At 38.1% G+C, this 13,961-nt stretch overlaps 2 protein-coding genes across 3 annotated transcripts in view; one reads left to right on the forward strand and one right to left on the reverse strand.

The window, feature by feature from the left end:
- Positions 1 to 3,651: 3,651 nt before the first annotated feature.
- The window catches only part of C10H12orf60 (chromosome 10 C12orf60 homolog), a 16,319-nt gene continuing 6,009 nt past the window's right edge, over positions 3,652 to 13,961 (reverse strand). The window contains 4 exon segments of the mRNA XM_029953892.1: positions 3,652 to 3,954; positions 3,957 to 4,514; positions 4,517 to 4,583; positions 13,061 to 13,146. Of these exon segments, the coding sequence (XP_029809752.1) occupies positions 3,827 to 3,954; positions 3,957 to 4,514; positions 4,517 to 4,559 (729 nt within the window). The 5' untranslated portion in view covers positions 4,560 to 4,583; positions 13,061 to 13,146 and the 3' untranslated portion in view covers positions 3,652 to 3,826.
- SMCO3 (single-pass membrane protein with coiled-coil domains 3) overlaps positions 7,307 to 13,961 on the forward strand; it is a 10,011-nt gene continuing 3,356 nt past the window's right edge. Inside the window, exons 1-2 of one of the 2 annotated variants that reach the window (XR_003914289.1) lie at positions 7,307 to 7,369; positions 11,830 to 11,909. The gene's annotated coding sequence lies outside the window, so the exon portion shown is untranslated. Of the gene's footprint in view, positions 7,370 to 11,829; positions 11,910 to 13,961 lie in introns of those variants that run through there. The other variant, XM_029953894.1, reaches the window with a different exon arrangement.

Consider the following 13,961-nt stretch of genomic DNA (forward strand, 5'->3'; position numbering starts at 1 on the left):
TAAAATTTCCATAAACACAATTCTCCTGATTTATTGCCCAGGGACCTTGGCAGGTTAGTGGCTACTGAATAGAGTCCACGGGCCTGACTCTGGGAACAAGCTTTGCTGCGAGCCTTAGTGAAGCAGTAGAAAAGCCTTCCACCATCTTGGAGGTATATTTTTTTCCTGTGCCACATAAATACACTTACTGCCATACTATGTACAAAACACTTGGAGGATTAAAAGTTGAGTATCATAGACCAGATCTTCCAAGAGTTCATAGTCTCTTGGGAGAAATTAAGAAAAGAATACAAGTCACAGAGGAAATACCAAAAGAAAGGGGGAAATCAAGCCTTCTGTTCATGATAGTTCAAAAGAGAAACTCCTTCTAAGTCAAGAAGAGGAGCCAGGGAGGCTGCAGGGAGGAGGCAGCATCTGAATGAGGCCTTGGGACACTGGGATTGGAGCAAGGAGTTAGAGGAAGAAGTTAGTGTGTAGGAATGTGTCAGGTGTTCAGTGTCATCACGCATGCAAATAAGTGCTTGGAATTTAGAGAAAAGTGAGATCCCTCTGGCCTATGGTTGGATACAGCTTTCTATCAGAGATGAGGCTTGATAGAGGGGTTCAGATGGGTGGAAAGACCTGAGTAGAAAAGAGACGGAAGATATAGGATGATCAGTGTATGTAAGGGTCAGGAAATAGGTCTGGCAGAGTGAAGCTGTACTGTGGACCGGAGAGGAAAGAGTCACCCAGTCAAGCTAAAAAAAGGCAGCCTAACGCACTGGATCTCCATGAGGAATCAGTTTTCTGAGGAAGACATTCTAAATAGGTGACTCTTAACACATGGTTCCAGCACATGCAGCATCAGTGTCCCTTACGAATTTGTTAGAAATGTGAGCTCTAGGGCCTGATCCCAATCCATGGAATCAGTAACCGAGAGCCTGTGTTTCAGAAGCACTCCAGGCTTGTGACTTATGGGATTATTATCCCTAAGGAAATAGCCTCCTGCTGCTGCTTTATAGAACAAATCTCCAGAGATAGAAGTCGTTCCCTAGAATCATATAGATTTGTGGGTTAAGGACGAATGCCCAGAGTTTACATTCCTTCCGTCTCTTCCTATGGTCCACAGTTTTGGTGCAAGAAAACCGTGAAGTGGACCAGTGATTTAAATCAATTCACAGTCTAAATTCATGAAGTTTAGGAGACCACTTTCAAAAATTTCACTGTAATTTCTGCTCCTTTTTTATTCTGGGATATCTTTGAAGATAAAATGGATGCTCGATTGTGCACAAATTCACATGGATTGTTAAAAGAGCGCGTGTTGTAAGGTTGCATAGTATTTATCTCCTATAGTAATTTTTATTAAAATAAAACATGCTTCTCTCCATTTTGTGTATACAGAAAGTACTCTGGCCTCATTTATGATTTTATTTTTATCTTTATAATTCAGTGTTCTAATATGCCTTTCTGATTGTTGTGAATTTCTTTGCTCTTACTTCAAAAAATAATAAATGCAGTGAAAGAAAATATCTGTAGAGTTTGATTTGCCTGAGGAGACAGGATTCTTGGCCTGAGTTGTCTAGTGATCAGAATCAAATTGAGTTATACTTTATGAACCAGATCTTGATTTGGAAAATTCAACAAACATGCATTGAACTAGATGCTTTCAGAGATGCCAACACGTACCAAACATTGGCAAGTGAGAAAATGTGAAGAAACAATGGTATTACAAATATTACAGGACTCTCTTCCTCCCTCCCCTCCTTCCTCCCTCCCTTCCTTCCTCCTTTCCTTTTCCCCATCCTTTCTTTCTTCCTTCTTTCCTTTATTTTCTTGTTCTAAATGCCCATGTGTTGGGGCACCTGGGTGACTCAATCAGTTAAGCCTCTGACTTCGGCTCAAGTCATGATCTCACAGTTCATGTGTTCGAACCCCATGTCAGGCTCTGTCCTGACAGCTCAAAGCCCAGCACCTGCTTCAGATTTTGTGTCTGCTCCTCCTCTTTCTCTCTTTTTCTCTCTGTCTCTCTCTCAGAAATAAACATTAACAAAAAATATTTTTTAAAAAGTCCATGTGTTTTATTTTGTTTTGCTTAATGGCAGTTCACTTTTTCCTCCCCCTTTACACTTCATTCAGTTAGGTCACACTGTGCTCATGGCCTCTGAGGAAGACTGAAACTAGATATGAGGTAGAAACTAGTGAGTCTTTCCCATGTTGCTTTTCTACACCTGGAAGTTTTGATAGAAAATAAGAGGAACACAAAACAGAGAATTTGAGAGTAACATTAAACAAGAGTAATAGGTTTGAGAAGAGTGAGGCTTCGCCCCGACCCCCTCCATCTCCACAGGCTGGGAATCAGCTGCCAACAAGAAGTCATCAGAGTGGGTAGATTAGCAGTCCTGGGTGGTGGGGAAATGTCTGTGAGAGGCACTGTCAGTGATGGCCAACCTCACTGCTTTCTCTTTAAAGAAGAAAATGGGACTTAAAGCTTTAGATGAGAAAATGTTTACATGAGGGAAAAACTTAGTTATTCTCAGAAGAAAAATTCCAATAAAGAACTAAAGTCACTGGGGGTGTCTGCGTGGCTCAGTTGGCTAAGCATCTGACTTCAGCTCAGGTCATGATCTCATGGTCTGTGAGTTTGAGCCCTACGTCGGGCTCTGTGCTGACAGCTCAGAGCCTGGAGCCTGTTTTCAGATTCTATGTCTCTTTCTTTCTCTGCCCCTCCCCCACTCTTGCTCTGTTTCTCTTGCTCTCAAAAATAAGTATAACATTAAAAAAAAAACCCTAAAGTTACTAACTGCTTTTCTTATTCTCAATGAAGTTCCTATTAGGTTCATGTAGAATAGGGCAATGTTGAAAGCATATGCTCATTCCCATTGAATGAGCACCTAAGACTTTCTGGTAGACAAAGGGACTTGTCTAACCTTTCTTCCCCCACAGAAGCACATCTCAGAAATCCTACTTCTACAAGTGTTTCAGTCTCTGCAAAAGGTTAGAGCACCTCCAGTTTTCAACGTCAAATAGTTCCTAATCACAAAACCTCAGTAGGAAACAGACAAGAATAAATCATTTGCTCTGGTCTTACTCAAGTAAGCAAGGAAACTACTACTCTCCCTTCATTGTTCTATTTACTTCTGGGGGCACCTGCGTGGCTCAGTAGGTAAAGTGCCATGATCAGGTCATGATCTTTGGCTGAGGTCATGATCTCATAGTTCGTGGGTTTGAGTCTCACATCGGGCTCTGTGCTGACAGCTCAGAGCCTGAAGCCTGCTTTGGATTCTGGGTCTCCCTCTCTCTCTGTCCCTCCCCCACTTGTGCTATGATTTGGATAAATCATACCAAAAGCATTTACTGATGGCTTATAAAAGTTAAGGCACTGATGTTTCAGAGATTGGTATATAATGGACAGAAACACAGAAGTTTATTTCATGTGTCTCATGCCATGCCTGAAGAGTAGTTTTTGCCAGTCTATCTAATGATAATGTTGACATTTACCTGGATTTCGCACTGCAGTATCTAGAAATAGAATTACTAAGGGTGTAAATTAGTTGGGGGCTATTTTAACTATGGTTTAAGATGACATGTAACATTTAGAAACATCCTCAAACATAATACATTACCTTGATTTTCTGAACAAAATGTTCTTTTTAGAAACTGCCACTTCAAGCAGGCTTTCTTTGATTATTTTTATTTGAATAAAGCAAAATTTGAGGTAAATGGTCTTTTGGGTGACTATTTTTTGCACTTATGTCCAAAAATGACACATTTCTGGCATCAAACATCTTAGAACATACTTGAAATTTTCACAGGATTCGAACTGATTCTCTGACAGAAATGAGCATGCCTACTGGTCCTTGGCCTTCTTAGGCACAGGTGTCTTGGTTTTCAAAGGGCTTATGAGCTTTTGGAGGACCTCTAAGATTGGTAGCAAAGTTTTAACAACTTGCTCCAGCTGATCTTCAGCGGACTTGATGGTATCTTGGCTTGCTCAGTTTTTAGCACATCCTGCAACTTCTTCAAGGTGTCTATTGTACTGATTTGGGGTGGCCCTGGACTTGTGCTTTTCTCAGATGAGGTGGCATCTGATTGCTCTTTGGTGTCTTTTCTATAGAGGTCATTTAAGCAAAGATTCGTGATGGGATATTTCATCAAGAGCGAGACCGAAGATTCTAACCCCCTCAGGATGTTACTACTAGTCAGCAGAGAGAAAATGACCTGTGTGCGGACATCTGTGAACACTTCTTCAGCTGACTGATGCAACTCCTTTACGTCGGGGCTCTTCTCAACCATGGAACAAACAGCTGTCGCAATCAGGGCACGCAAAGGCTCCTCCTGCATTTGCTCAGACTTTGCCTCCAGTACAGACTGCATCTCCTTAAAAATTCTGAACGTTTGTTCAAAGACATCCTTAATATTACCATCTTCTTTCACAGTCATGTGGTTGATCTGAGTATTCATACTGCAGTTAAACAATTCAACGAGTATGTTAGTGAAGGAAGCAAGATCTTGCATATGAAAGAACAACATTTGTGTGCTTGAATGAGCCGCTCTCTATCCTCTTCTGATTCTGAAGACATTTCTCCAAGAAAAATGTTTCAGCACTGCAAAACAAAGCAGTAATCCATTTCAAAACATTTGTCAGCCATAGAGAGACTGAAAGTGTAATCTAAATGTTGAGGTAACTCCTGTCGAGGGTAGGAAAGATACCCACGCTATAAAGCAGAAATGATCCTGTTTTAATAAAAATAACAGCAAAAATAATTGAAATATGTATTTTATGTGTAAATATATAAAGTAGGGGTGTTTCAATGAACTTAAATTGCATATTGAATATTATGTGCTGGATCTACAATTGGATGCACTGATATGTGGAGTAACATTATCCTCAGATATTACCCTAAATAACTAACTATCCAATCAAGCGGAGAAGATGGTATAAAGCTTACAAATTACACAGAGGGGCTCTGGTCCTGCTTAATATAGAGCAAACACACTCCATCCAATCTTTCCTATTGAGTACAACTAAACCTCCTGGACAGAATATATAAAGTAACTATCAGACAGCTCTGAAAGGTGGATATCGGCAGCCCAAGGAGGCAGAGTGCCACTCTCTAAAGATCAAGGCCATCTGATGCAAACTCCATCAGGGTCTGTCTTGCTTCCCAATGTTTCTGTAGCTTTATTACAACTCCTCCTCTTCTGCTACAGAGAGGAGTGTTGATGTCTCTAACCAACATTCACGAGTAGAATTCCAGAGGAGATACACAAAGACAGGACTGTGAACACCAGCCCAGGAGTCAAAAACTAGCAATCCATGGGCAAAATCCAACCAGCAGATGTGGTTTGTTTGACCCACCATAACGTATTTTCAAAACGTGTATCAACTGCTAAATTTAGAAATTGAAAGGTAGAAATCAGGAATTCTATTGATGATTGAAAAACATGAGATTAACTGGCAGCATTAAGCCCAAGTTTGAGTTAGAAAGATTGTCTGGAGCTATGGCTGTCCTTTTGAAACTAGACATTTATCCCTACACCCTACTGTCTTACATTAGGTGTTTGAGCTACATATGTTTTATCCAGTTACTGTAGGCACTGGAGGTGTGTCATTGGCTATACCCACTAATGCACTTTATATAAAGTAAACTTCCTGAAATCCAAACCTCCTCATATTATCTCATTATAAAAAACCTTCAATAATTCAGTATTGCCTAGAGAATAAAATAGTTTCCTGGCACGGCATTTAAGGTCATCTACAAACTGTTTTCAATTTTCTACTACTTGCTTTGCCTTCACTGCTCTCTTCCTGTGCCACCAGCTTACTGGATTAATTTTGTTCCCTGAAAATGCTCTACAACATTTTGTTAGCTCCCTCCACCTGCATTATCTCCTCCTACCCCTCCCCCTCCACACCTATTGAAATCGTACTTCTACATCCATGCTTACTTCTAACACATAGTCTGCACATCTTTCTTCTCTTTGTTTCCCCTATGCCTGTACATGGTAAGACCTAGGGTATGTCACGTGCAAAATGACCCACTGGGATAAAGTAAAATAACACCCCACTTAATCCTTCTTTAAAACTATAGAGTAGCACCTTTACATTTTACACATCTTCTAGTTTGACTTGGTTCTATATCCTCTACCCAGTGAATAATAACAGAAATTAGTGTTAATATAAGAAGAATAGCTACCATTTAGTGAGTTTTTGCCATATTATACATGCATTATCTCAATATATATGACAATCCATAAATTACAAACTAATACTCGAGTCATACCAATAAAAAATTAGATTAAGTGACTTTCCCAGGGCTACACAACCAGTAAGTGATACTTTGGATATACAAAATCAGGACTGTCCAATTCTAAGGGCGCACACACACACACACACACACACACACACACACACACGAGTAGGGGAGGGGCACAGGGAAAGGAAGAGAGAGAATCTTAAGCAGGCTCTGAGGGTAGCTAAGAGCCCTATTCAGAGCTCAAGCTCTTACCACCATGAGATCATGACGATGTCAATTGGTTAAGCGTCCAATTTCAGCTCGGATCATGATTTCATGGGCTCTGTGCTGACAGCTCATAGCCTGGAGCCTGCTTCAGATTCTGTCTCTGTCTCTCTTTGCCCTTCCCCTGCTCTCTCTCTCTCTCTCTCAATGTCTCTCTTTCTCTCTCTCAAATATAAATAAACATTAATAAAATTTAAAAAAAAGAGTCAGATGCTTAATAGACTGAGCCACCCAGGCACCCCATGATTTAAGCTTTAAGGGAAAGGAGTCAAGTTGGTCTTTCAGGCTTTTCTAATGTCAAGACTTTCACTGACACAATGAGAGACAGTGGGAAAGAACAGAACTTCTGGCCAGGGAAGAAGAGCACACAACAAATCACATTTGGCTGCAGGTGTCTGGATTTACACCTCTTGAGGACCCAAAGCCACCAGCAACAGATGGAGCTATAAATGCAACAGAAGCTAAAGGAAGCTTAATGTCTGGAACAGCTGACAAGAGAGAATCCCAGAATCTGAGAGCTGCAACCAAAGAGCCAACTTCTCTGCTGAATGGAATTAGCTTAGTTGCACAGCACTTTAACAATGAAGCCCATTCAAGAACAGAAAATTAAATGTTTCACTACTTTGTTTTTCTAATTTTATTACTTGACATACATTAATTTTATATTAATATAGGAAATGGAAGAATTCTGAGACCTAAGAATGCAGAAATAGTCTATAAACCAGACAGGCAGAGGGACCCAGCAGAGACTAGCAAAGGCTAAAAGTCATCACATTCCATGGAAACATCCAGATGAAACCAGATGAAAAAGCCCTTCAGCAATACTCCTAAACCACTGCTGGGGCTACTGAACTCAGAAACACAGTCAGGTAAGCAATATGGATATTTCTACTCATATTGATATGATATTGTTTCTCCGGATTAAAGGGTACCTGAAATAACATGTCAGTCTTGAATCCTAGCCATAAGTATAATAGAGTCACAAAACAACTTTGTTTTGAGCGGATCTTATGGTAGCTTCCTTATTATTCATCCAGATTATTTCTCTGAAGACACCAGATTAAAAAAAAAGAAAAAGTAACAGCTCATATGACTGATTGAACCAGAAGGGGAGATAAAGCAGTAAAGACATTACTATTACAAAGGATTAAAGAAGAAATGATACCTATGTGAATGTGCACTGCTTACATGGACTGTAACATTTCCTTTTATGTCTTTAACATCAATACAAGCACTCAGTGTCTGTGAAAGAAGAAATGTACAATCTCTGATTAATCTATACTGCTTGTGTTCCTTTATAAATTATATTACATTTAAATATCATTGGCTTTGCTGTGTGTCTCCAAATTGACTGTTGTCTTCTTGAGGGAAAGAAACATTGTCTCTAATTTATCAATTCCTTAAGGCATATAAGTAGAGGATTCTCACTTGAGCATTTGATCAATCCTTGATATTCTGCTCCCTAGTCAGAAATATATTTTAGAAGAACTCACATCCAAAAGAGTGTCATTACACCATGATCAGCTTCTTTTGTTTCTGTTTTAATATTTTTTAATGTTTATTTATTTCTGAGAGAGAGACAGACTAAGCATGAGCAGGAGAGGGGCAGAGAAAGAAGGAGACATGGAATCTAAAGCAGGCTACAGGCTCTGAGCTGTCAGCACAGAGCCTGATGCGGGGCTCAAACTCACGAACTGCGAGATCATTACCTGAGCCAAAGTCAGATGCTTAACTGCCTGAGCCACCCAGACAACCCTGATTTTGTTTTAATTAAAGGCCATGGTTTTGATTTATAGAAGGAGGCTCAGAACTAGTTAGTAGCTGTTATTTTCTCCTGAAAAGCTCCTGGCTTCACCGATACCCTCTTCCCACGTTCCCAAATAAGTGAATCTTGCATGAGCCAATATAGATAATGAGGAAAAGTAACAACCTGGAGAAATGTAAAACCTCAGAGAGCACTAATGACTAAATACTAGAGGCTGAGAAGTTATCTTTTTCTTTCTTTCTTTGTTATAATGGGAAAAGTTCAAACATACACAGAAGTGAAGATAATAAAAAAAATTAAATCCCATTTACCCATAACCCAGCTTCAAAAATTATCAAAACAAGGTTGATTTTATATCTTCTGTAACCCTACTACACTCTCCCTTCCAGATTATTTGTAAGCAAATCTGAGATCAAGCATATCATTTTATCATTAACATATTCACTATGTATTTCTACAAAAGCAAAAACTCTTTTTGAAATTTAACTGTGTGCTCCCCAATTTAACAATATTTAATAGAACCATCTTTGACTTGAAACACACACAATGTCCTGCTGTGAAAATTTATTTCTGATGGCAGTACAAAAGTTTTTGTAATGCAATTGACAATGATTATCAAAAGCAATAAAAACTTTATTCCCCATTAACTATAGAATTCTTCTGGAAATTTATCCTGAGGAACTCATCCAGATAACTGAAAAGGGAAAAATAAAAACCCTATGCATTAAAATGTCCATTAGAATATTATGATAGGGAAATAACTGGGTATTTGTTAAATTATGATAAATATCTTACAGAATATTTTATACAATGATTATAAAACTAGAAGTAAAGTGTTTAGGTAAATTAATATGAGATTAAAATTTTATTTACACTGTTATTGCAACTTTGTAAAACTACTTGCACCTTTAGACAAACTTTAGAAAAGAATAGCCAAGAAAAAATTAAGATGGTACGTTTATGGGTGTTTTTCTTCCTCTATTTAAAAGTGTTTATATATCAGTGCTATTGACTTTATATTTTGAAACACTTCTTTAGCAAATCTTTTACTTTCATTTCTCTGTTATAATTCTAGCATCTATCAAAACACATATCACATGTATTTCTCCATGAAGTTTCCTCTAATCACCGCAATATAATTTCCCTCTTTAAATTTCTGTGACACTTGACATTTATTCACAAAAGTATCCTGAGAATTCTCTATTTGATTATGTGATAATCAACACATTTTCACTTTGTAAGGCAGTTCCTTCCCTGAAAAAAACGAAAACAATTGTATGGTATCACTAAATAAATTTTAACTTTTAGATACAACCATCAGTATATTCCTACCATTTATATGCTCTTCAATCTCAAATGTTGACTTCTCATTTCAACAAAATTACAACGTTAATTTCAGTAAGAATCCATTGAAACTAATTTTTGTTTACATTTCAGTTTCCCAAAACAAAAGTGATTTCCAAACTTCCTTTCAGCAACAGAACTCTGTCATCAGGTAAAATTTTATGCACCCACAGTCCAAACATGGCAACTACATATCACAGCTGCTTCAGCAAAGGATCTGGAAAATTAGGCATGCCAGAGACCAAGGGCTCCACCTGCTGGCCAGCAATTCTCCATCAGGCTGCCCGGGAATCTTTGGAACCTATTTCATGAACCACAGCAATAAAATAACTCAAATAACAATACAAACTCTGTTCAGAAGTGGATGGTAATTGCATAACGTGAATTTTTTTCACTGACAGAGAGCACCACCATGTGATAACAAATCATGTAAAAATCACATTTATCACACAAAAGGTGCAGGTGGTGAGACCTGGATGAAGTATACCACTTAGCTACTGTAGGTGCCAATCTTTAAATGTCTTTTACAAAATGACTTTGAAATGATTTTTAAGAGATTGAATTTTAAAGTAAATATTTAAAAGGTCACCCCTGGGGTGCCTGGGTGGCTCAGTCAGTTGAGTGTCTTACTTCAGCTCGGGTCATGATCTCATGATTCATGAGTTCCAGCTGTACGTCGCGCTCTCTGCTGTCGGTGCAGAGCACTTTAGATCCTCTGTCTCCCTCTCTCTCTCTCTGCCTCTCCCCTGCTTGTGCGCTCTCTCTCAAAAATAAACATTAAAAAATAAAAATAAATAAAAGTTTATCCCTGAAATTGTAATAAAGATAGGGAAAACCATATGGCCCAGAACTCTTCTTAGGTAAGTACAGTATATTATTGGTAAGACATCACTTGAGGCATGTGTAAGTAACAACTATGATCTTCAAGAACAGTGGCTCCAACTAATTGCAAGGCTTTTGTTTTGCTGAGTGAAGGAGGCAATTTGGGAGTTGAAGGTAAATTGTCACGGGCAATAGTAGAAATGCTGCACACTGCCAACTGTTTTTCCATGTGGTGTATAACCTCTCCCCTAAATATCAAGCACTTCTGTAAGAGTAACAGTTTGAAAGCGTACCACTTGTTAACCTTCCCTAGATGACTGAATGTTTCCATGTGGCCCTAGTGTTAATATATATTAACCTGTGGGCTGTTAATTTGAATGTGATGGAGGCAAACCATAAGAGACTCTTAAACACAGAGAACTAACTGAGGGTTGATGGAGGTGGGGAAGAAAGTGGGCAGTGGCCATTGAGGAGGGCACTTGGGATGAGCACTGGGTGTTGTATGAAAACCAATTTGATGATAAGTTATATTAAAAAATTGAATATGATAAAGAAGATGTGGTTTACATATATAATGGAATGCTACTTGGCAATGAGAAAGAATGAAATCCTGCCATTTGCAACAAATTGGATGGAACTGGAGGGTATTATGCTAAGTGAAATAAGTCAGAGAAAGACATATCATATGTTTTGACTCATATGTGGAATTTGAAAAACTTAACAGAAGACCATGGGGAAAGGGAAGGGGAAAATAGTTTCAGACAGAGAGGGAGGCAAACTATGAGAGGTTCTTAAAGAAAGAGAACAAACTGAGGGTTGATGGAGGGGGCAGGGGGGAAGATAGGTGATGGGCATTGAGGAGGGTACTTGTGGGGGATGAGCACTGGGTGTTGCATGTAAGTGATGAATCGTGGGAATCTACTCCAGAAACAAGAGCTGTATACATTGTACATTAGCCAACTTGACAATAAATTATATTTAGAACAAAAAAAATTTTAATAATAAATATTTTGTATCAACTAGTAAAAAATTAAAAATAAAATAAAATAATTAAATAAAAATAAAAATAAAATAAAATAAAACTTGAATGTGCACAAGTCAAGTACCAACCCTATAATTTCAAATGACACGTTACTTTCAGGTCAACATGTACTTTTAAATGTCTTATCTAACTAGATTAGAAATGCCATAAAAGCAGGGACCACGTACTTTTCATTTTCGTGTGCTTTCTAAAGCCTAGCATGCTTCCTTATAAGTAGTAAAGTACTAGTCCATTAGATAAATTGTTACTGAATTATTAAACCGCTTCCTTAATGAGCCTCTTCAAATTTCACCTGTTCAAAAATAATTCATTAGTTTCACCTTAAAACCCTATCTCTCCTCCACCCAATTCTCTAGTGTTTATCTCACTGTTGGGATGAAAATAATCTTGAACTATATTTCAGTACTGGAGGAACCTTTTCAATGCCCTTCCCCAAGAGAAAAGGAGCTAGAAAGGTAAGCCCAACTCAGAAAAACAAAAGTCCTTTTTCATTAGATCTGAAAAACAATTCTGAGCATGTCATGGTGTCTTTTATTCAAAGTTGTAACTGGCACAAAATTATAGCTTGATATCTGGAAACTGGGAAGAAGAGTATAAAAGTGCATGTGTAAGGGCTTGGGGATATAAAAGAAAAAAATATAATTGAAAAAGTACTGTGTCTTTCAGGTAAGACTGAAGTGTTTTCATCAATTAATCAGCTACTATTCTTTTATTGTTCTGTTCAAAGTTATTTGCTCATTAGAATACCATTGTTTTTCTTATTGATGAAAATACTTTTTGGAAATTCACACTTCATTTTTCTTGCATTTTTCCCAGTTTACTTTTTTTTTCACATGGTCATCCTTGCTACTCAAATTTTTGTGTGACGTTTTTCTTTTGGCTTTAAGCTTATAAAGTCCTCCTCTGTATAAACATCCGAAAATTATCCATTTTCTTTTAGTATCTTATATTTTTTACATATATCACATTAACTTTCTTAAATTAATTTTTAACCCCCCCAACCTCGTCCATTATGCCACCAACATTTATAGAATAATAATTTCAATTCTCTCAACTTGAGGTTCTATATTTATTATATATTAAATGTATAGAAAGGTCAGTTTTCAGAACTATTTTGTTCCATGAGGCCATCTATTCTTTTAGCTGTACAATACTGAGTGTTTTTATAATGTTTTAATACAGACGGAGGAAAAATTCCCATCACTACTTTTCCTGAAAAAAAACAGGAAACCTACCCTATTTAGTTTTGTCTAATTTTGTTGAAACTCTTGGGAGAAAAGAAAGAGAAAATGGCATCTTCTGTATCTGTGTGGGACTGGTACGTATTCTCTTAAGGTAAAAACATCCTGATTGTTATTTTATGATTAATTCGTCAAGTCGTGCTGACACAATGAATTAACTGGGAAGAAACTGACCATTTGGAAGCATTCGCCCTCTCACCCAGAAAGAAGACTCAGCTCTCCTGTTTTACCTTTACCTACATAGGACCACACACCTTTTTTGGAAAGCTATGCCTTCAGATAATGGCGGAAGGATAGCTGCTAGAGGTATTTTATGCTTATTCGGGGTAAGAAAGACTCTTCCCACCTAAATATTTGAATAGGACTGTAGTTGATGATCTTCTGAATTCAAAGTCAGAAAGTGGAGTTTTCACTTCATGATAATATCTGAAACTAGGAGCCAAAAAAAAAAAAAAAGAAAGAAAGAAAGAAACACGTTTAATGGAAATTTTCTAGAAAAGAGAAATAGAAGTCCTGATTCATCGTTATTAAAGTGCAGTTTGCAACCCAATGGTGAGTTTGGGGAATATTTAATAAACCCTCAGAAATTTCCTTAAATGAACTTGAGATATTTTCTAAGTATAGTTTTGTGGCAATTTGTGTAATGTGTGTGTGTGCACACACGCGTGCACATATGCCCACTGGATCTGAATCAAATATAAAAATGAATTTCTGACCGGGGCACCTGGATGGCTCTGTTGGTTGAAAGTTTGATTCTTGATTTAGGTTCATGTCATGATCTCAAGGTTTGTGGGTTTGGTCCCTGCATCCAGTTCTGTGCTGACAGCATGAAGCCTTCTTGGGATTCCTTCTCCTTTCTCTCTGCTCCTCCCCTGCTGCTGGAGTCCAGTTCCAGCAGATCCAGGGCTCCCTGAAGGATGGACAGTGTCGGCAAAAGGAAGTGAGAGAACCTCGGCTTCTTTCTGCTCACCAGGCAGGCTACTCCACCTTGACCTGAGAGTCAGCTTTATTTATTGAAAAAAACATGTATGGGGTACAAAACAGAAGTGGCAATTACCTTAGACAATAATTTCTGATAACAAATTCTTTGGTATGTAAAACTTTCCCAGAACATAGATTGGTGTAAGACTCATGCATAATCTTTACCAATAGAAACTGAAGTAGTTGGTGGGAATGTAAACTGGTGCAGCCGCTCTGGAAAACTGTGTGTAGGTTCCTCAAAAAATTATCAATAGAACTCCCTTATG

This window comes from Suricata suricatta, chromosome 10, assembly GCF_006229205.1.
Source record: "Suricata suricatta isolate VVHF042 chromosome 10, meerkat_22Aug2017_6uvM2_HiC, whole genome shotgun sequence".
Lineage (NCBI taxonomy): Eukaryota > Metazoa > Chordata > Mammalia > Carnivora > Herpestidae > Suricata > Suricata suricatta.